General features: G+C 35.2%; 1 protein-coding gene across 2 annotated transcripts; it reads right to left on the bottom strand.

The window, feature by feature from the left end:
* Window positions 1-1104: 1104 nt before the first annotated feature.
* On the bottom strand, window positions 1105-9674 carry LOC139775283 (muscarinic acetylcholine receptor DM1-like). Of its 2 annotated transcripts, XM_071711160.1 has the most exons (4): window positions 6120-9673; window positions 5718-6049; window positions 5144-5423; window positions 1105-3484 (listed from the first exon to the last, which is right to left on the bottom strand). In XM_071711160.1, the coding sequence occupies exons 2-4, from the start codon at window positions 6022-6024 to the stop codon at window positions 3076-3078; spliced, it is 996 nt and encodes a 331-aa protein (XP_071567261.1). In that variant the 5' UTR covers window positions 6025-6049; window positions 6120-9673; the 3' UTR covers window positions 1105-3075. The 2 variants fall into 2 exon arrangements, with proteins under 2 accessions (XP_071567261.1, XP_071567260.1); XM_071711159.1 differs by having other exon boundaries at window positions 5718-9674.
* Window positions 9675-25814: the final 16140 nt, after the last annotated feature.

The following is a 25814-nucleotide window of genomic DNA, read 5'->3' as shown; positions in this document are numbered from 1 at the left end:
TCTTGAGGTTGGATTTGGATTAAATCCTCCGCGTTGCCTTAGTTTCGAAAATAAATGCTCCACTGAGTCTTGGTTACATAATCCCGTCGCCAGTTCGAATCCATCATATTCTGCAGTTGAAAGTTTTTTTTATAAGTTTCAAGAATAACTTTTACCAGAGAGAAAGATGAGAGTGGTCATGCCCGCGTTTTGGCTGTACCCGAATCCTGTCGGTATGTGCACGTTTTTGTGGTTCTCTTCCGTGCTATGTCCACGATTTTTTGATTCTCTTTGGAAATAAAACCAAAAAATCGTGAATCTAACGGAAGAGAACCAAAAAATCGTGAACATAACATAAAAGAATACCCCAAAATCGTTGACATTGCCACAAAATAGTGGACATAGCACGGAAGAGAACCACAAAAACGTGCACATACCGACAGGATTCGGGTACAGCTAAAACGCGGGCAAGACCACTCTCATCTTTCTCTCTGCTTTTACAGTCAAGACAAAACCTCTAAAACAAGGAATTTGACTTATACTTTTTGCCGACTTAGACCATTTTGAGCACCATTTGACAAAATCTGTTTAAAGATAAAGTAGAATGTTCAAGGATAAAGTAGGACGCTGAAAGAGATTGTGTATTCGTCGGTAACATAGGTCGGGAGAATTAGTATGGATGGCGACAGTGGTAATATTTATCAATAACATATACCATATGTGAAATCAGTGAAATAGGGATTCATATATCGCATTGAAGATCGATGCGGATTAATGTAATATCTAATGTTTTACAGTTTACACATAAAATGTTTACTTTTTAGTTTTACCTTTGCACGTCCGTAATGTAATAAACGTGCCAAGTTGCAAATCGATACGTTGCGGAGTTTTTCCTGAAGAAAATCCTGAATAAAGGCTACTTTTTTACACGTTCGAAAGTAAAATGCTTCTTACAATTAGTATCATGCATTTAACAATTCTTAATTAAACTCCAAGATTTTCAAGATTACATGCTGCTGCTTCTATCGGATTGTTAAAAATGTATATGTCATCTAATCGCGCAGAAAATTTTCCTTATATACGGATATGTTGGTGGAAAGTAAAAAAGTTGTACGGGACTAGAGATTGTTTTCAACATCATTGTATATTTATCATACATTTACAACATATAGCAATAAAAATTATTGATATATTTGCGATCTATCGATTTCATGGAGCGCGCGCACGTGCGGCCGTGACGGCCCCCATGACCACGATGCCGACGACGGCCACGACGGCCCCCAGAGTCACGACATCAACGACGACACCGGCGGCCGTGACGGCGCCCATGCATGGCCACGATGCCGACGACAGCAACGGCTCCGACGGCGACTGAGCCGATCGTATTGAACGTAAGTATGAAAATGGAATAATTTCTTATTAATAATGTTAACACTTCGACGGTCGCACACATCACATGTGACGCATACGTGATAGCGTTCGACAAAGTGTTAATAATGAAATTTATTCACGTATATATGTATACGAAAATATGTCATTTTACTTAAAACATTTACTTTTTATTACAGCCTGAAACGTTGAGCTCCTTGGTGCGGGCCGTATATACCGCGATGCGAGGGAGAAGTAGAGGCAGAGGCAGAGGCAGAGGCTTGGTATAATCTTTTAAAGCTTTGTTTGGCACATATAATTAGAATGTATTTTAGTTTTACGGAAGAATTCGATTTAGCGTTAAATCTCCCGCTCTTCTTCCTCTATACCTCTCTTTCGTTTTTCCTAATCGCTAATTATTTTCACGTACTCCGCTAGCCGTCCCAGCCATCCCCCGTCAAACTCCCTTTTTCTATCTCCTTCCCCTCCCACCCCTCCCAGCATTATTACATTTAAACACATTCATTTACAGTTTTACAATTTGCTACTTCGTAAAATTTACATCGAGTGTTTGCATCGCCCGTCGCGGTTCTACGCGACCGCGACGCACAGAAGATTATCGTTATCCTTTCGATATATTTTTTTTTACTTAAATAGGTTCTTGTGCTTGTGACTTAGCTTTTCTCCCCTCATCTACTCTCCCCGATACTATTCGACATCGCCGCCGCTCCCTTCGTTCTCCATCCTTCGGCAGAAAAGCTCTCGGGACCAACCGGATGCTTCCGGTGTCACGGCGACGACGATGACGATCGTACCGGGAGGAAGGGAAGGTATACCGGTTCCCCTCGATCCCGAGGGGCACCGGACACGCAATATAATTCCGAATAACTCGCGTAGGTACGCGCGACATTCGGAGAGATATTAATACGTTATATTCATTGCAGTATCCACATCACGTTACTTCTCGGCGAAACTCGGAGACCGGAGCTGCATGCGTTTTGACTAGTGCGCTGACGGCCTGCACGCGCTTTCCGCGCGCGACGCGAACGAGCCCGCATTTCCTTTTCCCTCCTCTCGATTTTCTCCCTCGATTTTTCAATTCTCCGACGCAATACCGTCACCCCTGTCACCCACATCAATTTTTATTAGAGTGAAAAGATTCCAGCTGTCGAGGTTTCGAAATAATAATCAAACTGATGAGAACCCCGGTTTCCCCAAGAGTCCGCGACTCAAAAAAGCTTAAGAACCTCATTAAATATTCACGCGTCTTGATATAGACGATCAATATCAGTGCCGTAGGAAATTCGAGAAATTATTCGGGATTATTATGAACAAACAAAACCGTCCCTACGCTCTTACACGAGGAGGGAGGCTCGTTCACATCGCTCGGCGTCATATCGTTAACCCCCCGACAAGGATATATTAGTTTGTGATTAATTCTTTTTACGCATTCATGGATACCAATGTAATTATGGAGTTATACAATTACGTTCGAGAGAGAATAAACTCCGACGTCACGTCGGGGGATAACCGAGTTATCCATGTAATTACTGACAATTAATAGAATTTCCACTGAAAAATGCGCGCGATCGGTCGGCGCGCGGGAACAACGCGGTCGTCGAGGGGTTAATTTCTTGTTCCGTGGCGATTCAGTAGAGAATCGTTCGGAAGAAAATTCGCTAGCTTTTCTTCTCCTATATGACAACAGTATGAGCGGTCGATCGGATATTAGACGTCGCGTGCGGTCCTGCTGTGCCACTTACGCTTGAGAATTCTCACGTAGGTCTTGCGGAAAGGCGGGTTGCATAAAGCGTACAACACCGGATTTACAGTACTGTTGATGTAGCAAAGGTAATAACAAAAGTCCCATAGCCGCTGGGGTATGTGCAACGAGCAGATGGACTTGATGAGTACCAGGACGTTATACGGGGTCCACGTGAGGACGAACGCAGCAAGGATGGCCATCAGCATTTTCGTGGCCTTCGTATCGAACTGAACCTTTAGTAACTTCTTCTTCTTGTTGGGCTGCTTGTTCAGGATGCCCGGCATCTGCGACGACCTTCTCGTCACCGTCGAGGAGGCCGGACTCGACACGTTTCGCTGTATTCTGATCTCCTCCAGCTCTAAACCCTCGTCGCTAGAGGGAAAAATGACGATAAGCACGTTAGATCGCATCTGGGTCTTTCAACCTCGCGATATTCGCAAAGCACAATTGTTCGCGTTGTCGAAAGGAGCATCTCGTTACGTAGATTAACGAAAAAATATTTTTATCAGATTAAAATGAAACATTTTTTTTTTATTTATCGGTGATTTATAGTATAGGTTTTGGTAAATTTATTATTGCGTTTAAGGAGATTCATAAAAAATGTATTTTTGTAATTTTTTTCGATTTTTGTCTTGAAATCAACACTCGCGCGATGTGTTTTCGTGCATACTTCAATTGTGTAAAAAAAAATTAAGTTCTGTGCAGTCTACGCAAAGCTAGACCCTTCCCTGCAATTGTCGGTAATTTGGCTTTAGGATCACCTTAACGGAGCAACGAGATACGTACGGTTGTGACTTTGACTTATGTTGTCGTATCTCGTTGCTCTGTTAAATGCAATATTTATCTAGATTTATTATTTAGAATCTAAGATTTTTAATATTAAAAAAATATTACCGCAAAATATTTTATAACATTGTTAATTAATCAGATACATATAGAAATACATGTATCACAATTAATAATGTTATAAAATTTATTTATATAATAAATCTTTTTCTTATTAATCATCTGAAACACAACTTAAATAAAAACTCCACTGCAAGTCACCGATAATATACATGACATAGAGCATGTTAATATGATAATGTGGTAAATAGCATATAGGGTGGAGAGTCAGAAAAAATCTAAGAGATCGCACACGTTTGTTTCTAAGGTACCTACAAATAAAATTCCTTTTAATTTTGTTTTTACTATTTTTGATTAAATTAATAAATAGAGAGAACCGTTATTATAAACATTTATTATAAACGTTATTGTAAACGTTATTACACAGAAAAAAAATATTCTTGATTTGAAAATATATTTAGTTTCAAGTTCCAACAACATGGAAATCTTGAAATGAAATTATATTGCGTTAAACGAAGAAAATTTGCTTGAATAAAGTCATTATATAGTTCAACCAAGAAAAAAAATGTTGAAATAAAAAGTTGAAATTCTAATAAGAATAGATTGTTTCGTATATACGCAAGATTACTATAAGCTTCTTATAAGAATTTCAACTTTTTATTTCAACATTTTTTTTCTTGGTTGAACTATATAATGACTTCATTCAAGCAAATTTTCTTCGTTTAACGCAATATAATTTCATTTCAAGATTTCCATGTTGTTGGAACTTGAAACTAAATATATTTTCAAATCAAGAATATATTTTTTTCTGTGTATAAACGTTTAATAATCATATATAATATTTAATCGAAAATATAATAAACCTATAATAATAAAAATAAACTAAATAAAAATAACAGTTCTATATATAGGTTGACATCAAAACAGATTAAGAAAACGTTAGGAACATTAAAGTAGGAGCATGATTTCTTAATTCAAACAGAATTGTCAGATTCTAAATAGGACCCAGAGGTTGAAGAGGTTCAAAATAGGGTGATGTGACTGCTTAAAGTATCAAAGTAGGTGTTAGGTCGAACATTTTGGTCGAAAGTAGGTGTTAGATTGAACATTGAGGTCGAAAATAGGAGAAAAATTTCGACTCGGGCAAGTTCAAAGGGAGAAACAATTAAAAGCGTTAGTTACTACCTCGAATTGCTGCGCTTGCTCGCGGCTTGTTTGTCGGCCTGTAAGTTTGGCAGCTCCTTATTACGTTTCTTCGTCTCCCTCCAGATCCGGAAGCAATGAATACACATTATAAGGACAGGAACATAAAACGCGGCGATGGCCGTGCCGAAGGTGATGTAGTGGTTCGTCTCGATGAATTGGATGTAGCATGCATTATTCGGCACGGTCCTTGTACCCTCGATGTACGGCCACGCGTAGATCCATGGTGGCCAAAGAAGCAGCGATATACCCCAAGCGGACCCTGGAACGATTAATGTCGCCTCGATTATTTTTCAACGAATATTAATTTAAATTTATTATACTATATTGAAGTATATTAGAATACCGTAATTTATTATAAGCGCAATATAAATTATTTTATCAGGATATTTATTTGAACTTTGTAAGAGAGAATTGGAGCAGTTTTAAATCACAAATGAAAAACAAAATCTTCAAAGAGACAATTTCGACAAAAGTCAAAGTTTCTTGAGTCTCGACAAAGTTCTCCGAGAATTCCCTGATTTTTTATCACACAGATTTAATAGTTGATACTCACCGATCATGACGGCTGCTTTGGTTGTGGTCCTCTTGACCCGATAGATGAGCGGGCGCGTGACGGAGAAGTATCTATTGAAGCTGATGATGAGTAAATTAAGGACCGATGCGTTGCTCGTGAGATAATCGAGGGCAAGCCACGTGTCGCACACGTGCGGCCCGAGCAGCCAGTAACCAAGCACCTTGTACATTGTAAAGAAGGGCATGGAGATTAGGCCGATCGCGAAGTCGGACATCGCCAGGCTGAAGACGAAATAGTTGGAGATCGTCTGCAGTTGCTTGTCGATTATGATCGATATCATAATCATAATGTTGCCGATGATCGTGGTGAGACTGAGGAAGATGGAGATCACTACTATCAATGTACGCTCCCATACCGTATATTGAATGGGAGCGTACTCACCGCCACAGTCGAGACCGTTGGTAGAGACGTTGTAGCTGTCATTGCCGGGTAACTCCACCGTCGGAGTAACGTTCATGTTTGACGGACTATCTCTTGTCCTCTCCCTGTCTCTCTCTCTTTCTCTCTTTATTTCTCTCTCTCTCTCTCTCTCTCTCTCTCTCTTTCTCTCTCTCTCTCTAGTTTTACAATGGGCATATGAAACAATGAATGGAATATTTTTGGAGGTTTGCAATATGTCTCTAGCCAAGGGGGTCTTTCCGTCGGAATGGAAATGTTCTACTGTTGTACCGATACCTAAAGTAACAGGATCAAATGATGCGAAAAATTTACGACCGATTAATATGTTGCCAATGTATGAGAAAGTATTAGAAACCGTAGTGAAATCGCGATTAGATAAATTCTGTGAGGAGCACAATTTTATTACCGATTGCCAATCGGGCTTCAGAAATAGCTACTCGTGTGAAACTGCATTACAAAGTGTAATATCTGAGTGGAAGTTAGCAATAAGTAAAGGTAGTAAGATTGGAGTTGCTTTTCTGGACTTTCGTAGAGCCTTCGAGACAATAGATAGAAAGATATTAATTGGTAAATTGGAATTTCTTGGATTTGAAGGAACGGTTATCTCTTGGTTACAAGATTATGTGAATAATAGAGTACAAAAGGTAAAATATAAGAATGTAATGTCTGAAGCACGGAAAGTAAACAATGGAGTACCCCAGGGATCAGTCCTTGGGCCTCTATTGTTTATATTATATATAAATGATATTGTAAACTTAATGATTCTTGGATGCAAAATTAGAATGTTTGCAGATGATACTATTGTATACTTTAAAAACTTAAGGATAGATGCTATTGAATATGTTATTAATAAACAACTGGAGAAAATATATGGTTGGTTATGTGCAAATAAATTGAAATTGAACGTGGAAAAGAGCAAGTTCATGATACTAAGAAGTGGTAGATGCGAGGAAAATACGGAGTATGAGATAAGAATTGCGAACGAAAGATTGGAGCAAGTAAATGAATATAAATATTTGGGTGTAGTGGTGGATGAGGTATTGACATTTGAGAAGCATGTGCAATATATTATTAAAAAGATGAGTGCTAAGACACAATTTATTAGGAGAGTGGGTGTCGACCTATCATTATATGTAAGAAGCGTATTGTATAAGGCTATTGTGGCACCACATATGGAATATTGCTCAACGGTATTTATAGGATTGAGTAGAGTACAATTAGAGAAGTTGCAAGTATGTCAAAATAGGGCAATTAGGACAGCACTTAAATGTTCGATATATACCTCATGCGATGAATGAGGAGTGTCTTAGGAATTATGAGCGTAGAAAAGAGAATTAAGTATAATGTATGTATATTTGTGTATAAACTAGCTAATGGATTGTTACCAAGTGGGTTGTGTAATAAGATTGAGAAGGTAGGAGAGCGACATAAGTACAAAACGAGGCAAGTAAACCAATTACAAGTACAATTTAGAAAAACGCGAACAGGACAGAAAGATTTGTTTTATGACGGTATAAGGATTTATAATGAGTTGCCTGAGGAAATAAGAAACATTGATAATAATGTGAGCGAATTTAAAAGGAGATTGAAAGAAAAATTGATTTAAGTAAAGTGTATTGTGTATTGTATGATAGCTAAAAGCTAATAAATGTATTCATTCATTCATTCATTCTCTCTCTCTCTCTCTCTCTCTCTCTCTCTCTCTCTCTTTCTCTCTGGATTAAGAACTTATTGAAAAACTAATTTATCTCAAGGAGATATGAGATATCTCCTTGGGGAATTTATCTTCAAACTTTTTTCGTTGATAACTTTTAAATAAGCAATGATTAAATGAGCGACGATTAAGAAAAAGTTACTCAGGGTTATGTCCTTGACAACACGTGGCGAAATAGATATCCAAACCAACGCTGTTTTCGCGATAATTATTTGTTTAAATGTAATGTATAAACGATAACATTAATATCATCTTGTAACTTCGTTAAAAAATTAATATTTATTGTTATTAGAAAAACCTACTTGCAAGGCAGGTTGGGAGAGTTTCGTAGACTCGTGTATTTGTAATTCGGAAATCTATGAATCTAAGCTTTCTAACTGGGCGGGCAATTTATTTAATTTAGCAACATTCTGTCTGAGGTTAAGTACCGAGAATCAAGCTGAGGCTACGAATATATACACGTAAGCTAATCTTACGGCAACGCACAAAGAAAAACGTAACGTAACGTACGTAACGTAAGACTAGTGACCCTAATTCCATGAAAAAAAAATGTGTCGGCACGATATCCGAGTTCGGCCCATTGTTCGGACAAGATATACGCCCTCAAGAAATGCTCGCTCACGCAACACACATACGTGCCCGCCGGGGGTAACACATACTCACTAACACAAGCACCGCCGTCATTTTTTGAAGGGGCTGGCCGTCATAGTTTTTCCATAGTAGAGACATCTGTGATATTATAAGACAGCGACAATTAGAAGACTTATGCGAATTTACAGCTTGATACTGCATGTCCAGTTAGTTTGATTAAAGTTAAATTTGTTCCGCCGGATTTGATTTCACAATTAGAGAGTGAGTATGACGAAGGCATAAACGGTTCTGTACTAGAAGTTAAGGGCATTATAGTAGCAAAGGTCAGTCTCGAAGATGCGATAATACGCGTTGTGCCTGAACACACCATGAAATGTGACATATTACTAGGTAGGGAGATATTAAAGAAATTAGGTCTTACGATAACTAAACGGTCAGATGAAGAAGATATTGAAAGTACCGCGAGTAAATATTGAATATTGAAGCGAAAAAGGTAGTCAGCGATGAAATTGATACGTTAGATGTGAATCCATATTAGATTAAGTGGGAATCTCGTTAGATGTGCGTGCATATATGCGTGCGTATGTATGTGTAAATATGATGTGTAAATTCCAATTCTTATTCTAGTCAGCATTAGGGGGTCACGACCAACAGCAAACACGTTATTTAATCCCTAACCCCAAACATTCCGAATAATCAATACCGTACGTCCCCTTGCTTTCCACGTGTATGAAATTACCTGACCATTAATAAAATATTTAAGAATATTAATATTTAAAATTCACGATCACCGACTTTCTTTCGTAAATTTACGATAATTTACGGTGATAATGACAAGCAAAATATCTGCTAGCTTATTTTTAATAATTTATGTTGAAAGATTGTTTAACAAGCGATCGAATGAGCAATAATTAATTTTGTATTTTCATGTTTACGACACTACAAATAGTATCTATATATATATTTTTTGTTTAATACTTTCTATTATAATCATAACTCACGCAATTATTTACGCTTTCTCTATATTTCTTCTCCTAGTAGTAATAGGCCGAGAGAATGCTTTATTAAAAGCATTCGAAAATATCGATATCTAACAATGTAAAGTCGGGCGTCGCGTGACGTTGACAATTCTTTTGCAGTTGGATTCCAATGCACGTATTGTGATATTATCGTGCCACGCTTCCGAGCGCGCGGCATTTTCTCGGGAGTGTTTATAAACTAAACCTACGTGATCAGCATTAAATTTCGGAGTACTTCGTTTATTACGGCATTTTCTCGCCTTTTTAAAGAAAATGATTGCGTGTCAGGAATTAGGGAATAGCCGCATTTAATACAGTAAGAAATAATTTTCATGTATTTCTTACTTGTATACTTACATGTATACTTGCATACTTACTTGTATTCTTACATGTACTTCATGTATTTCATGTATTAAATGCGGCTATTCCCTAATTCCTGACACACAATCGTTTTCTTTAAAAAGGCGAGAAAATGCCGTAATAAACGAAGTACTCCGAAATTTAATGCTGATCACGTAGGTTTAGTTTATAAACATTCCCGAGAAAATGCCGAAAAAATACATACGCACGCATATATTTCCGCATATATAACGCGCATTACACTATAAATATCTTTTATTTATTATTACTTAGACTTAACCTCCTCGACTCCACAATCTCTGTGTTTGTACTGTGACCGGATGTGAAGACTGCCGCCGCCGGGCGCGGGGGCCGGGCGCGATTTCATGTAAATTATATAGATCATCTAAAGTGAATTTAAAATGAAAAATATCTAAAGAGATAGGATAAACATATGTATAAAATTATAGACAAAATCCTGAAATCTGACGCTAATTGTAGTTCGTTTGAAATAACTTTTATACAATATGTATACATACTGAAGAAATTGAAAGACAAAAGAATAAAGGTATATAAAATCGTCTTTCAAAATTAATTTTGAATATGTTTATACAAATATGTATATACATATAACTCCTTTTTTCATATGCTCGTTAAAAATAGTAATTTTTCGCAACGTTTATATATAATATTACAAACATCGCATCAGAATTTCAAATGTTGAGAGACGAGAAATTTAATCTGCATCGAGGAGTATCGTTCGATGAACGCGTAATTGTTCTGAATTGCAGCCTGTAAATTTAGCGCAGCGATGGTAGCATAAAATATCGCGCTCGTTAATATCAAAATGGTTATCGCGCTGCAAAAGCGATGATTCGCGCGAATCAGCGGCAACCTTTTAATCGTTTCCTTTATTTTTGTAATTTTAAATAAACTCTTTCCCGAAATAATTCCATCTTAAACGTCGGAAAATTATCTACTATCCTTTTGCAACATAGATGACACGCTGGGAACAAGAAAATTCAATCTGTCTCTTTTTCTTTTTTTTCTCTCTTGTTGCCGACGTCTTAATTTCTTGTTATAAAAATTGACAGCAGGAAAACGGAAGATTCTGCCTTAAAAGCAAAATGAGCACCAAAACGCGACGAGAGACACTTGCCGTGATATTTCGAATCTCTGTGAAGCGAAGGATTTTCAAGAGATCCGTCAAAGAAACGTAAAAAAGAGAAGAGAGTAACAAGAAGATACTAATCTTTCTATCACGCAATAATGTTGTAATAATGAAAAAAAGATTATTAATAAATGATTATAAAACTTTGTACATAATAATAAAATATAATGTCCAGAACGCATTTGCATCCATATGTTATTTTTGTAGAATATATTTACGTGGGTGGATAAACGTGGAGTTTCGTAGAAAAAATTTTAAAAATGATAAACACGTCTAAAGATTTTAATTTGCCATCGAATATTTGCCGTATAAACATGTTTACCTTGCGACATTATTACTAAGATTTCTTATAAAATAAAAATGCACGAACGCGCGAACGAGCAAACATCTCATATTTTCCAACCAGCAACCCTCGAAGCCCAACAAGTATATTGACTATCGATTGCAGCTTCCCTAGGATACGTGGCGGGTGCTAAACGCTCAACATGGAATTTACATGCTCGACTGGATTGTGAAAAGCAAGTCGCATAAGAAATAGACAGTAGTGCATATAAAACTCCACCCTCCCGCCTTTCCGTTATTCCAACTCAAACCTTTCATTTGCCAATTTAAATTTATCGTAGAAACTTGCCTTTCCTACTGTAAATGCGTCTTTATGTGACAGTCAACGGAATTTGATAATATTCTGAGTTATGGTGTAATTTCTAGCGCGACATAAGCGTTTTTGATGGTAAAAAGTAATTTGTCTGATCTCTCGAAAATTTCTACTCTTTCATCGAGCTTTACTCTTGCAAACCTACAGGTAAGTGATTTTGATAGGAAATTTGATGCTCTATACAAATCTAATAATCGTTTTTGCATGCATATTTTCAAAATTTTCATGTTTTTGGAGTGACAAAAGTGAAAAACGACGTCCGGGTTGACACCACACCACGCCGTTTCGTCGGCTGCCAATAACAAACGATGCTTGTCATGCAGTCGTATGGCTCATGACAAACGTGTATGCACGTCCGATCGATTTACCTGCATTAATTGTTTTTCAGACATGAGTTTAGATGAAGATAATTGTGAAAGTTCAACAATTTTTGTTCTCATTATTTCCAATGATTGACACTTTAGTCCGAATTTTTGTACTTTCTAAATACACGACATTGCATTTTTATTTTCAGACGGTAAAAAAATAAGTTTTATATCAAATTGTGTCGATCAGGCAAAGTGTCGAATTTGCACTGGAATTTTCCATTTGAAAATTTGTCTTTGCGTTACTTTTTCTTTCCTGGGGGCAAAACAAAGCGACGTACAGCAAAACTTCTTGAAGCAATTTTGTATACTCACCGGCACAGGAATGCCTGGACACATATACATACGGAACATGTATACATACATGTCAAATACATATCGAAATGTCCAGGCATTTCTGCTGGTCAGTGTACCTGAAGGAACACTCTTTAAATGTGTTAATATTAATAAAACCGTCGTGAGTTGAATCGATTTTTCAATGTAGTAAGTAGCAAGATCATGCGATCATTTTATATTACGATCTATATAAAATGATTACTGTAAAGAGTGTAAAGGTTTAATGGTTATTTCATGATACATAAGTGTAAAGGGATAGTAAAGGATGGAATATAGCAAAATACAAGTGTATAACTCTTGTATTCTTTGTTTAGCTTGATATCTTGTATATCCCACCTGTTTAAAATATATGGCATTTTTAGCGTGCGGGATTTATGCCATAGTACAAATACTCTGTAAAAATCGAAATCTCCTATGTGTTCTTTTTTCTTTTTTTTTATCATATAACAATAATCTTGAATCCATCCATAGGCAAAATCCGACCAATAACCTCCCCGAAGTGTTCATCGGGTAATACTAATGTTGGCGGTGATTAAATGCACAAAAATGCATAGGTAACTTTGATAAGCCATAACTCGGCGAAAAAAAATCGTACGGACTTAATTTTTTTTTTAATTTGCAGGGAAAAGTCCATATTTTACGATGGTTGCCATGATAGTTACGAAAAAAATTCATTCTACTCCGTAGAATGTGTCAAAGTATGCAATTTTTTGGAGACGTAACACGTCCTTACTTTTGGAAGAACGGCGGGAGGGCGGGAGGCTAAATTCAAAATCTAACAATGGTTCCTTAAAATACAGACTTCACCCTTTAAAATGAAAAAAAAATCTTTCAGATATGACAATTTTTCGCGGAGTTATGCTTATTTGAAGTTGGGCAAATTTTTTACGTAAATTTTTGTTGCGATAATTTTGTTGCCCAGTGTATTTTAGATGCAATTATATAAGAATGTATTATTATGTATTACAATATAGAATACAAATTAATCTCTTATGTTATCTTATCTATAATTTTAGTTTTTAAAAACAGTTTTTGATGGCATATACTGCTTGTTTTTCTTATTTCATTAACTTTCTTATTTATTTTTTATTATTTTATGCTATAAGTAGACAATAATAACGATTTAAATTATATAAATTTTATTAGATGTGTAGGAAATGGCCACGGATGGAATGTCAGTGTAATGTTCTTATCAAATGCCACTTTATTCAATAGAAATTATTACAACGCAGGAACACTGCTCTGCCTCGCGGGTGGACTTCTCGGTCGCTCGGTCGCTTCGGGCTCAGAATACTTCTCTCTCTAGCTCTCTCGGCTTTTATATATTCACAAATGTCTCGGTTCGTTCGATTTCGAATTTGTCAACAGTGACTACAAGCTCGTCGACACCGCGTCAACGGTCCGCGCGTCGCCCGTTACCGCGCGACGTCTACATGAAAATCGCTTACAAATGCATCAAACACTTATTAAACAAACAATAATAAATAATCAATATACAGTAGAAAAACAGTTTACAATAGGTTTGTTCTGATTATAAAATCTCTTTAATAAAATTGTTTTAAAAATGAGAAGTCGTGATATATACATATATTTTTAATACTTGCAATAGGGGAGACTGGTTGTTACAGGGGTAAAATAATACAGCTATAAAAAGTAGGTTCATGAAACTGTTTAAGAAACGCTAGATACCGATAAACGCGCATTTTGAAGCTAAATAATGATACATTTCACAATTGTTAACGTTTCTTAGACGGTTTTATGAACCAGCCCCAGTTTCCCCTATTACCGCGTATTGATTCGAAAAGATGGAAGATAGTGAGGGGAAAAATTTAAGAAGGGGAGAAATAAGGGAAAAATAAGAGAGTAAAAAGGGAAAAACAAGAAGAGAGAAAAGATAATTAAGTGTAGAAACGAGACAGTTAAGCAGAGGGAAACGACTTAATAAAGAAGAATGAACAAGAGAGAAAATTTGGAATGAAGATTCTACTCTCTAAACAATCACTGTATTATCACTGAAAAGCAGTGAGCAGTCACTGATGAGCATAGTTATAAATAATAGCATTGCAAACCAATAAAATACTGCGAATCAGTCTATTGTAGCCATCAGTTTATTGTTTTCATCAGTAATATCCAAGGTTCGGTAGTACCTAACTAGTTAATTAGTTCAAAGTTAAATAAAAAATCTAATTAGCAGTAAAGACTTAATCGACTATATTGACTAGCATTATAATCGTCGTGACAATACGGCCAATGCCTATATACGTGGTCGAATTGGTACGACATCCTTCATAGAATGAGAGAGGTTCCAGAGGTTTCAAACCTTAACTGAGGTAATAGTTTTCGCAATAAATTAAATTATTTAAATAGGGTGCGTATATATAAGCATCAAAATTACATCAATTATTTAGAAGGTCCAAAATCCATGGTCAGAAAAAGCGTCTTGACGATTAACTGACCAAAATCAATAGCCGTATTGTCGTGACGATTAAAAGTCTTTACTGCTAATTAGGTTAATTATTGACTGGCGAAGTAAACGTTTCTTATTCGATTTAATAAATAAAAAAGTTAAATAAAAGGTTAAATAAAAGGTTAATTAAAAGGTTAATTAAAAAAGTTAAAAAGTTAATAACTTTTAACTTAGCTCAGTTAATTTTAAATGAGTTAATTTTTGACCTCAACTAGTTATTTTTAAAACACGTACACTTGAACTTATTAGCCTTTTTCCTAAATTAAAAAATTTTTTTATCTCTAAACATCAAAAATTTTTTCTAAGTATCTTCAGCACATGTAGAGTGATTGTTTAACGTAGACGGTTTAGTACTATTTTTGACGAGGAAAATTAATCGATCGTCATTTTGAAGTAACGCTCTTATTCAAATTTAATAATTATTTTTAACATATATCTACGATGTATGTAATTCTGCACAACTAATAATTACAAAATCTAATGGTATTTTGTAATTATTAATCAGGACAAACCTATTGTAAACTGTTTTTCTACTGTATATTGATTATTTATTATTGTTTGTTTAATAAGTGTTTGATGCATTTGTAAGCAATTTTCATGTAGACGATTCCATCCGTGGCCATTTCCTACACATCTAATAAAATTTATATAATTTAAATCGTTATTATTGTCTACTTATAGCATAAAATAATAAAAAATAAATAAGAAAGTTAATAAAATAAGAAAAACAAGCAATATATGCCATCAAAAACTGTTTTTAAAAACTAAAATTATAGATAAGATAACATAATAGATTAATTTGTATTCTATATTGTAATACATAATAATACATTCTTATATAATTGCATCTAAAATATAATTAAATAGGATAAACGCGAATAACGTACGAAAAGTACATCGTCGCGCCGATATGTCATTTTTTATTGTGCTTTTATTTGTAACGCAACAATAGTTTTACGCAAAAACTAAAATGTAATTTTTAAATACACATTAATAATTAATTTAATATTGTATTGATACTAATAAATATAAATTCCGCTAATGTAAGAAATTTGTTGCAAAAAGCAATAAATTGGCATGTGCACAACGTAGAAAACAAATGATGCAAGCGCTTTGTAATGTTTTGTGATAATGTTAAAAAATAGGTATAAAAATTAAATTTTATCTTACAAAAATGAGATATCGTTATAAACATGTAAGAAAAATAAGATTTTATTGTTGGAAACTGAGCTCCGAAGTTATAATTAAACTATTAGAGAACTCATAAACGGCTGTTTCATAGGAAGAAATCGTCTCGAACTGCTTTCGCAGTTTTTTCTGACATTTTATCGCATAGTCATTACTAGCTGTTCTTTTTTGTCTCAAACACGTCGAACAGGAAAACGCTCGAGGCAAACAAACGAGATAAAACGAGAGCCGGTTGATCGATCGCTGTCGCGTTTTGACATCAGCTAATCGTGAGACAATGGATCAAAATAGCTGAGCTAATAAATTAATGTAATTTTAATTAATTTTAAATTAAATAAATAAATAATACAGTAAATAAATAATAAATAAGTAATAAAAGTAATTTAAATAATTATGTGCGGAAGAGTATCGACTCCTCCGGAGGCGAGAAATGTGTAAAAAGTTTATCAAGATGTAGGAATGAGATAAATAAATTATAAAACTGAAAAATTGTTTAAAGAAAATAGACGAACGACAGATGGATTCAAGATTATTGTTATATGATAAAAAAAAAAGAAAAAAGGACACATAGGAGATTTATCAACATTTTGCTAGAAAAACAAGAACTGATGAAATAAATAAAGCCGGGGGCTTGACTAAATACTCTCGAAGGGGGCTCCCCGGGAGGCATAATATGCGATCCCTTGCTTTGTCGGCCGCTCCCTGCTGAGTGTGTAACCCGTGTGACCGTGTGTATGACCTCAAGCTTCTCTTTGATTTGCCTCGGCGTGGACAATTGTAATCAATTTTAATCTTTTAACGGGGGGATGTCGGACCTATTCAACAGATCAAAATTTGCCTCGTGTGCCCATAATTTCCGTAACAAACATTCCCAACGTCCCACGCGCCTGCACGTGCACTCACCCCGAAGCTTCGACAAGATAGAAACCCGTCAGAGGGTCAACAGACTAAAATTTTTATTCTAATTTAAATTACGGGTAAAACTCCTGTTTGGGGGAGGTACTTCCAATGACCTTGTCCTTCACATATATTATTTGCGCTCGAGTTCGCGTCCGAGAAATCGACAGCCAGCAAGTGACATGTGCTGGTATCATTGGCAATTCAGACCGGATGCCTACAAATGCAGACCGGCCTGCTCGGCACAGCAAAAGGGAAACGCGTCAAACGATCGTTGATGGCGGCGAGTGATTCGGGGCACTGCACACTGCACGCATCGCCTTTTCATAACGGATACGACGCGACGACCAAAGTAAATTTTTTAGTGGACACGGGCGCGGATCTCTGCGTGTATTCCCGGCGGATAGTTCGGAGGCCACGACAGAGGTAGGCCTATGAACTCTTAACGGCGAATGGCACGACGATATACACATACGAGACAGCGTTAAAGATGTATGTCGCTATAGCTATATGTAGTATAATTTTGTTTTCTTGATTAAACAGTGTAGAGCTAATCTCAGAAATTATTCATAAACAACATGGTATCATTGGGACAGAAAAAGCATAAAAATTGCAATTTTGTCCCATTTTTGTACTTGATCTTGTTTAAATAAATCATTAAAAAATTGAAAAAAAATATATAAACAGAAAATCTTAAAAAACCGTAATTGCAATTCTCGATGTCATAGAAGTGTACCATAAAAATTTCATTCATTTTTACCGTACATGAGCAGCACAGATACATATTATGATATTTACATGGGAAGTATATCTATATACATACAATTTCTGTAACTTTTAAAGCAAATATCTTAGAAACTTCTCTCTCGCCAGACACGATACAGTGCGGACGCGTAGATGTATCTGCCGGTCTGCGAACTACGAGAATCCCGCGTACGGAGCGAATCCGGAGAAAAGCATGCAGCATGCACGTCCAAACTGCACGAGCAGATATGGAAGTCCTGGTCGGCCGATCACTTGCATGCGTTGCAGCAGTGACACAAGTGGCAAAATCCACGGCGCCTATTCAAATAAATAAACTCGTTCTCATTCGCAATAACTGCTTTTCACCGTCGACGTGGGACTTAACACGAATCGAGGCGGTATATACGGAGCGAATCCGGAGAAAAGTTAAACTACGTTATAACAACGCGAAACATTACAATATATTGCGAACGTATATACGTTATTGCGTTATTGCGAATGAGAACGAGTTTATTTATTTGAATAGGTGCCGTGGATTTTGCCACTGCTGCAACGCATGCAAGTGATCGGCCGACCAGGACTTCCAAATCTGCTCGTGTAGTTTTTGGACGTGCATGCTGCCAGCGTGAAAGCCGTCGTGTCACGAAGTCAAATTACACATTCCGCGTTCGTTTATTCACATTGGGAGCTATTGAAAATAAACAAACACAGGCACAATGATATTTCTACTGCAATGGTTAGCAGCGGAGCAATTGTATTATTTAAAACAAAAGTCGTTTTAGTTCGACCCAACTGGCTAAATTAATATATTATTCATAAATTGCACAACGTTTCGGCCGAATTCCGGCCCTTCTCAAGTGAGCTTCACGCAATCCATCCGCCAAAAACCGCATATAGAAATCAATTACGTCGCTGACGTCGTGCCCTGACTACACCGTGCCAACGCAAAGCTAAAAAAGTCAACGGTTTACAAAAATAATAATCTCGCGATAGTCAAAAAGATAAAATTCATTACGTTAAAATTAGATCAAAATAAAACTAATTAAAAAGGCTTGCATATCTTGTGCGTCTCAAGACAAAATATGAGAACAGTGTCGCGTGAAAATAGAAACGTCGCAAGCCATATCCACGAACACGTGCGAACCGTGTAAGGGCCAAATTGCATCCATTTTCCCAATTATTACACTCGGATGAAATTGATATTCGTAATTTGAATCATAACTAAATGCCTCTAATTTCAAATCGGACCGCATAATATTGTTTTCGTGGATTAAACATGTCGTAACCGGTCTTTTTCTACTCGAGTTTCACACTATTGAGTCATTTCCGCTTTTCCGATATTTCACTTACCGATCAGCGACATCATCCCTTGGTTTACCCAGGCGTTTTTTCGGGAATTTTGAGATTGCTCGCTCGCGATGTACACAGAACCTCGATATTTCACTTACCGATTACCAATTTTATTCCTTAATTGGTTTTTTAATTGAAAAATCGAGGTTCTGTGTACATCGCGAGCGAGTAATCTCAAAATTCCCGAAAAAACGCCTGGGTAAACCAAGGGATGATGTCGCTGATCAATAAGTGAAATATCGGAAAAGCGGAAATGACTCAATAGTGTGAAACTCGAGTAGAAAAAGACCGGTTACAACATGTTTAATCCACGAAAACAATATTATGCGGTCCGATTTGAAATTAGAGGCATTTAGTTATGATTTAAATTACGAATATCAATTTCATCCGAGTGTAATAATTGGGAAAATGGATGCAATATGTGATCATTGTCAAGTAAAAAAGTTTAAAACTTAAGCACCTAGAATGTGTTATTCATGCAGAAAAGTTAAACTACCGTTTTTAAATCAACCACCCGACACACTCCTTATGTTTGTCCACAATAAGGATATTGAAACACAAAAATGAAGTCATTTCAAGAAAAACGATTCCCGGGCGAAGTCCGGGTAACCAGCTAGTTAAATGATACACCTGCCCTTGAATCTTGAAAGTGGGCATGAAGTTACTCTCACATACTTGTTTTGCGCCAAAAGACGTCATCTGGAATACCATGTTATATTGTCTAATGTTATTTAAAAAGTCTTTTGATAATGGGTGTAACCCTAATAAAAGGTCTTTAATCGGTTGAGGTGGTTCAGAAATTTCTGGAAGCATTATCTTCCCACCGTCACAGACGTAGAGATTAATTTAAATCCATTTACGGAGAACAATATCCAATGTTAAACATTGGTAGTTTTTAATGATTTATCGACATTTTATTTTGTTTATTTTGACACTGATGATGATCTAGAGGGATAGAATGAAAAAGGACAACCGGGGACAACGAGACATAAAGGGTGCGTTCCACTTAACGCTCACAAGACTTTTAGAATTATTTCATCCTTTTTTTTCAAATGTTAACCAAGGACGAATGATCCTTATATAGGTATGAGCGTTTTGAGCGTTAAGTGCTAGATTTCGAAATAATAATAATAATTAAGTTTTTCTTAGAAGCAGCGAATATACCGGAGTTACCCTAAGTATTTTTTCTCTTTTCTGTCAGGTATTTTGGCACATGAGGATATGTCTTATTATCGAGTAAAAAAATATCGCGAGTTGAAGAGAAGACGAAGCGCGCCCGAAAATAAAAGCACTTTTGACGAAGACGCACCAGTAATTGAAAGCTCTAATATAACGAGGTAAGGACTAATACAGTCAATAATACGGCCGTAAACATTGAAGAAGAGATAAATGCGGAGGAATTTCGAATGGTTAGTGACGATGAACTTATGTCCGACGTATTATCCGAAGACACACTAAATTCTGAAAGAGCAGGAATTAACGATAAAATTCCACAATGGACTTTAAAAAATTTAGATACGTTGCGATTAAATGTAGTAACCGAGTTGTTATTATTATTAAGGGAAGAAGGGCATACGTCATTGCCTAAAACAGCTCAAACTTTGTTAGGCACGAGACATTATCGACATTTACAAGTAATGAATAGTCATCGGAAAACTGAAGGTACATACATGTATTTAGGTATACAGAAGGGATTGGAGAAAATAATTGCGCCAGATGTGTATCGTGAAAATGAGATCTCGGTATTTGTTCATGTCGATGGAATGCAAATTTATAATAATTTACAGATCCAAGTGTGGCCAATTGTTGTAAAAATTTTCCATGCCAATTACATCTGTAAGCTTTTTGTTGCCGGAATTTATTGTGGAGATTCCAAGCCCGAAAGCAGCAACAATTATCTTTATGATTTCGTGAAGGAAGCTAAAAGTTTAATAATTAATGGCGTAGAACTACACGGGAAAGAATATTTGTTCAAACTTGGTGCTATTATTGCTGATGCTCCCGCGAGAGCATTCATAAAATATTGCAAACCGCATAATTCATTTTATGCCTGTGAAAGATGAATTACGAAAGGCATATCGGTAGGAAAGAAACGTGCTGTTAAAAAAGTTTATCCAGAAATGAATTGTAAGAATCGAATTAAAGAATCATTCGAAAACCGAGAACAGCCAGAACATCATAAAGATAATGTACAATCTATATTATTACAATTACTACAATTTAATATAATAAATTCAGTTGTTATCGATTCCATGCATCTATTGTTTCTTGGTACAATGAAAAGTTTGTTAGAGAGATGGATAATGAAAAAAAGTATTGCAGGGCTGAAAAGGCATCAGGTACGGCACTTGAAAAACTTAATGAATGCTATCAGTTCTGACATTCCGTGTGAATTTCAACGGAAGAAGTTTGATATGAATGTAATAACTCGATGGAATGCGACACAATTTAGATTCTTTCTATTATATTGCAGTTCAACAGTGTTGCGTGATGTTCTTCCGAATGATTTTTACAGACATTTCTTACTCCTATTTGTAGCGTGTCGTATTCTACACAAACAGAACGTAACGTCATCACATTGTGACTATGCAAACGACTTATTGAGAAAATTTTTCTATTTATTGCCATCTCTATACGGAGAACAGTCACAAGTATTAAATATGCATAACTTAATACATTTAGCCGACGATGTTAAAAAAATCAAACAGGCACAGTAACAACTGTGCCGCAAACACGTAGAACTACGTCTACTGCACAGTATGGGCACAGCAACAACTGTGTCGCAAGCAACACGTAGAACTACGTCAACTGTCACTGATGATGATTGACGTGATCAAGGAAGGCCAAGGCCCACACCGGGCTGTAGCGCCGAGTTCATCATCAGTGACAGTTGACGTAGTTCTACGTGTTGCTTGCGACACAGTTGTTACTGTGCCCTTTTTTGTTTTTTGTTTTTGTTTTTGTTTGTTTTTTTGTTTGTTTTTGTTTGTTTTTTGTTTCTTTTGTTTGTTTGTTTTTTGTTTTTGTTTCTTTTTTAAGCAACAACGTAGAACTACGTCAACTGTCACTGATGATGAACTCGGCGCTACAGCCCGGTGTGGGCCTTGGCCTTCCTTGATCACGTCAATCATCATCAGTGACAGTTGACGTAGTTCTACGTGTTGCTTGCGGCACAGTTGTTGCTGTGCCCATACTGTGCAGTAGACGTAGTTCTACGTGTTTGCGGCACAGTTGTTACTGTGCCTGTTTGATTTTTTTAAACATAAATTTATTTTAAAGAAAAAAATAAATAAATGTTTTTCTATATTTACTTTTATGTCAGAAAGCATAAGATACTCATATAATTTAAGTTAGAATACCCACGCTACTCATCTTCAGTATTCTTATCGCTGATTTTTATTTTGCTTTTCTTAATTAAAAAAATTAAGTTATACGTACTGTTCTATCGCAAAATTCAATGCAGCGTTTACTAAAAGGAATTTAGCTAAACTTTCAAACGCTACTATATCGAAACGGTAACAAATAGAGAGTTTGGTCGAGATTTTTCATAAAAGGGACTCCTTAAGCTTTAAAATGAGATGTCATTTATTAGTCTACGATTAATAGTTTCGAAGATCTAAACGTTCAAAGTGAGACATGTTTTCGTTGAATCTACAAGAAATTTTGCGAAAACGCTACTATAACGAAACGGAAAGAAATAGAGAGTTCGGTCTGGATTTTTCATAAAGGGGACTTCTTAAGCTTTAAATTGAGATGTCAATGATTACTCTACGATTATTAGTTTCGAAGATATAAACGTTCAAAGTGTGACATGTTTTCGTTGCATCTACAAGAAATTTAGCTAACTTTCTAACGCTACTATATCTAAACGGAAAGAAATAGAGAGTTCGGGCTGGATTTATCATAAATGGGACTTCTTAAGCTTTAAAATGAGATGTCAATAATTACTCTACGATTATTAGTTGCAAAGATCTAAACGTTCAAAGTGTGACATATTTTCGTTACATCGTTGCATCCGTGGATACCCCCCATACCGCGGAGAAAGACGTAGTTCTACGTCAAAATTTCAAAATATCATTGAGCGAGTTGTCCGCATTTTGGGGTAAAAGTTATATAAGTATTTTTAAAAAACTTGTCAAATCTCCTAACAAACCCCTGACCCAAATCGTTAATAGACTATCAGAATTAGAATCGCGAAAAACTTTTAAAATACGAGAGAAACGATATTTGGACAATTGTATTTTACAAAATTCTAATATTTTTACTTATAATGATTTCTATTATTAATTATTTTAACAAATAGATATGAATAGGAAGAGAGAAAAGTAAAGAAAAAGAAAGTATTCAAATATAGACACAGTATTTTTTTAGAATAAAATTGTATAAAAAAGTCAGTCGAAACATTTACAGAGGTCGAAACATTTACACGATATATCGCGTAATTGTTGTTGAAATGATATGTCTAATGATACCTTCTTGCCTAATGACGCAAAAAGGGGACATATTCGTTTAAACTTTTATTATTTTTTACTCGTTTCTTTTAAATGCAAAATATATTTTAACTATTTACAAAAGACGTTTTTCTAAAGTGTTACACAAATATCTATATAAAAAAGTATTTTTTTTTAATATCCATTTAATATTAAATTAATACAAACGAAAGGACGCGCGGAATTTTTCAAATACAAATATCCGTTTTACAAGTAATGCTAAATACTTTAATAATAACTACCAAATAATTTGATAATCACCATAATATTTGTTAACTATAACTAAAGGCAATATTTGATAATATTTATCATATGTGGTAAATATTAATAAACAATATGATTTATTTTATGTAACAAATTGTTTGGTGATATGTACCACATAAATTGCTAATAATCACCAAGCCTTGCTATAAAACTTACATTAATAAAATTGATATTTTACATAAAAATTTATTAATAATTATTTAATCAATGAGCATCTTATAATTAATCATAATTTTTACATAAACCAAGAAATTGAAGATTGTAATGATGGTATATTCGATATCTTAAATTAAATTAAATAAAAAGATAATTGCAACGTTACTTGGATCACCGTTGATAGCTGCAATACTAATATTACACCGTATAGGTATTGTTGTCACAAACATTGCGTAAACATGAATCGTAGCTCCATCTAGGATTAGTATAGCTCTTATTTGTATACCTGCAAAAAATTAAAATTCGTAGACTAAAAGTGTGAGAAATTAAAATGTATAAGTACCCTAGAAGTGCGAAAAATTAAAGTTTATACCTTAAGTGTGGGAAAAATTAAAACTCGTAGGCTAGAAGTGTGAGAAACTAAAATATATACCCCCAAAATTTGATTAATATTTTATCCGGTAAAAACAGATCAACTTAATAGAGGCCCTCCACTACCCCCGCCGACTTTAACCGGCGGTCCTCTTTTCTTTGGATGTATGTCCTTTTTTCATTATTTATTATTTTTTTATCATAGAAATTACAATATATAAAATGTATAACATTACAATTTATTTATCACAATTTACAATTTATTTTACATTAAAAAAGAGAAAATATACAGAATTATTATACATTTATATAAAATACAATAAATTTAATACGTTACAAAGAAATTCGAGATATTTATATACTTAAATTTATATTACAAATACATACATTTGAGATATTTTACTAATGCCAGATTACACGAAGGCGTTCGAAATAAGTATAATAATATCAAAATTCACTACTTTTAAATCAGAAATTTGATTAGTGCAAAAACTGCAAAAAATCAACTTTTTATTACTAAATATTCTCATTATAGAAAAAAATCCGAGAAATTTCGTGGTTCAAGTCAACGATCAAATAAGAAATAACTAGACCACCGATTTTATCAGAGCAAAGTCCCCCCGCCGATGACACACCCGTCAGTTGCTGACGTAGAGAAGAACGACTCTTAAGATGGAAAGTGAGCTGAATATACCTTGATTTGTCGAGCCCCGTGAAATCAAAAGATCGAGAAAGAAAGTTTAATAATAATCCGTTGAACGTCAAGGGCCCCGCTGCAGGAAGGAATGAATCCCAGATCTTCCGGATTGCCCCCGATAGCGGTAATTTCAGCAACGAGTTAACGACAGTCGTTTTTCAATTCATTGCATCCTTCCCGTATAATTACACTTGAAATATTCTTCCATTATTAAGGTGTATTTCTTTCTTATAATTAAAATATATATCCATTATGATATATATTTCTCTTATTAAAAAAATATATGAATAGAATAACTGATATCGAGGAATAGTTACAAACGAGTATATTTAATAACAAAATGATGAAATTGTATATGCACTTTATAATTAATATTGATATTCTGGTAAAATCTTTAGAAATGGCTTTCTATGAGAAAAAATTAAAAAATAAAATATAGTCGTTGTAACTACATTATATCATAAAATGTAGCGTGATTGTATTCTGCTACATTTTTTATTTTTTTATTTTCTTTTTAATGTATTCTTTATTTCTTTTCGTCTCTCTCTTTTTTATTCTTTTTCCTTTTTTCTCTTTTTCTTTTTTTTCTTTTTTCTTTCTATTTTATAAACAGTTATTTTATCCATATCTACTTTAATGTCTTTTCATCAGCAAGACAGAAGCATGACTGATATTAGCGTTAATGGAAGAACATTTTATTGAGAAGAATAGAATCTTCTCTTATAATTCTAATTAATTTCGCGAATCGATGTCGCGTACTCATGCCGAAACCATTGCTTCCGAGGATCCGAGATATAAGAAAACCAGAGATTAATTCTGGTTCCGCAACAGAGGTCTTCGATTTTCAACGGGGCAACGAACT

This window comes from Temnothorax nylanderi, unplaced genomic scaffold (assembly GCF_030848795.1).
Source record: "Temnothorax nylanderi isolate EJ_2023f unplaced genomic scaffold, tnyl_v1.0 TNYL_tig0095_pilon, whole genome shotgun sequence".
Taxonomy (NCBI): domain Eukaryota; kingdom Metazoa; phylum Arthropoda; class Insecta; order Hymenoptera; family Formicidae; genus Temnothorax; species Temnothorax nylanderi.
The sequence above is the reverse complement of the archived record's forward strand: the minus strand, read 5'-3'. Positions and strand labels throughout refer to the sequence as shown.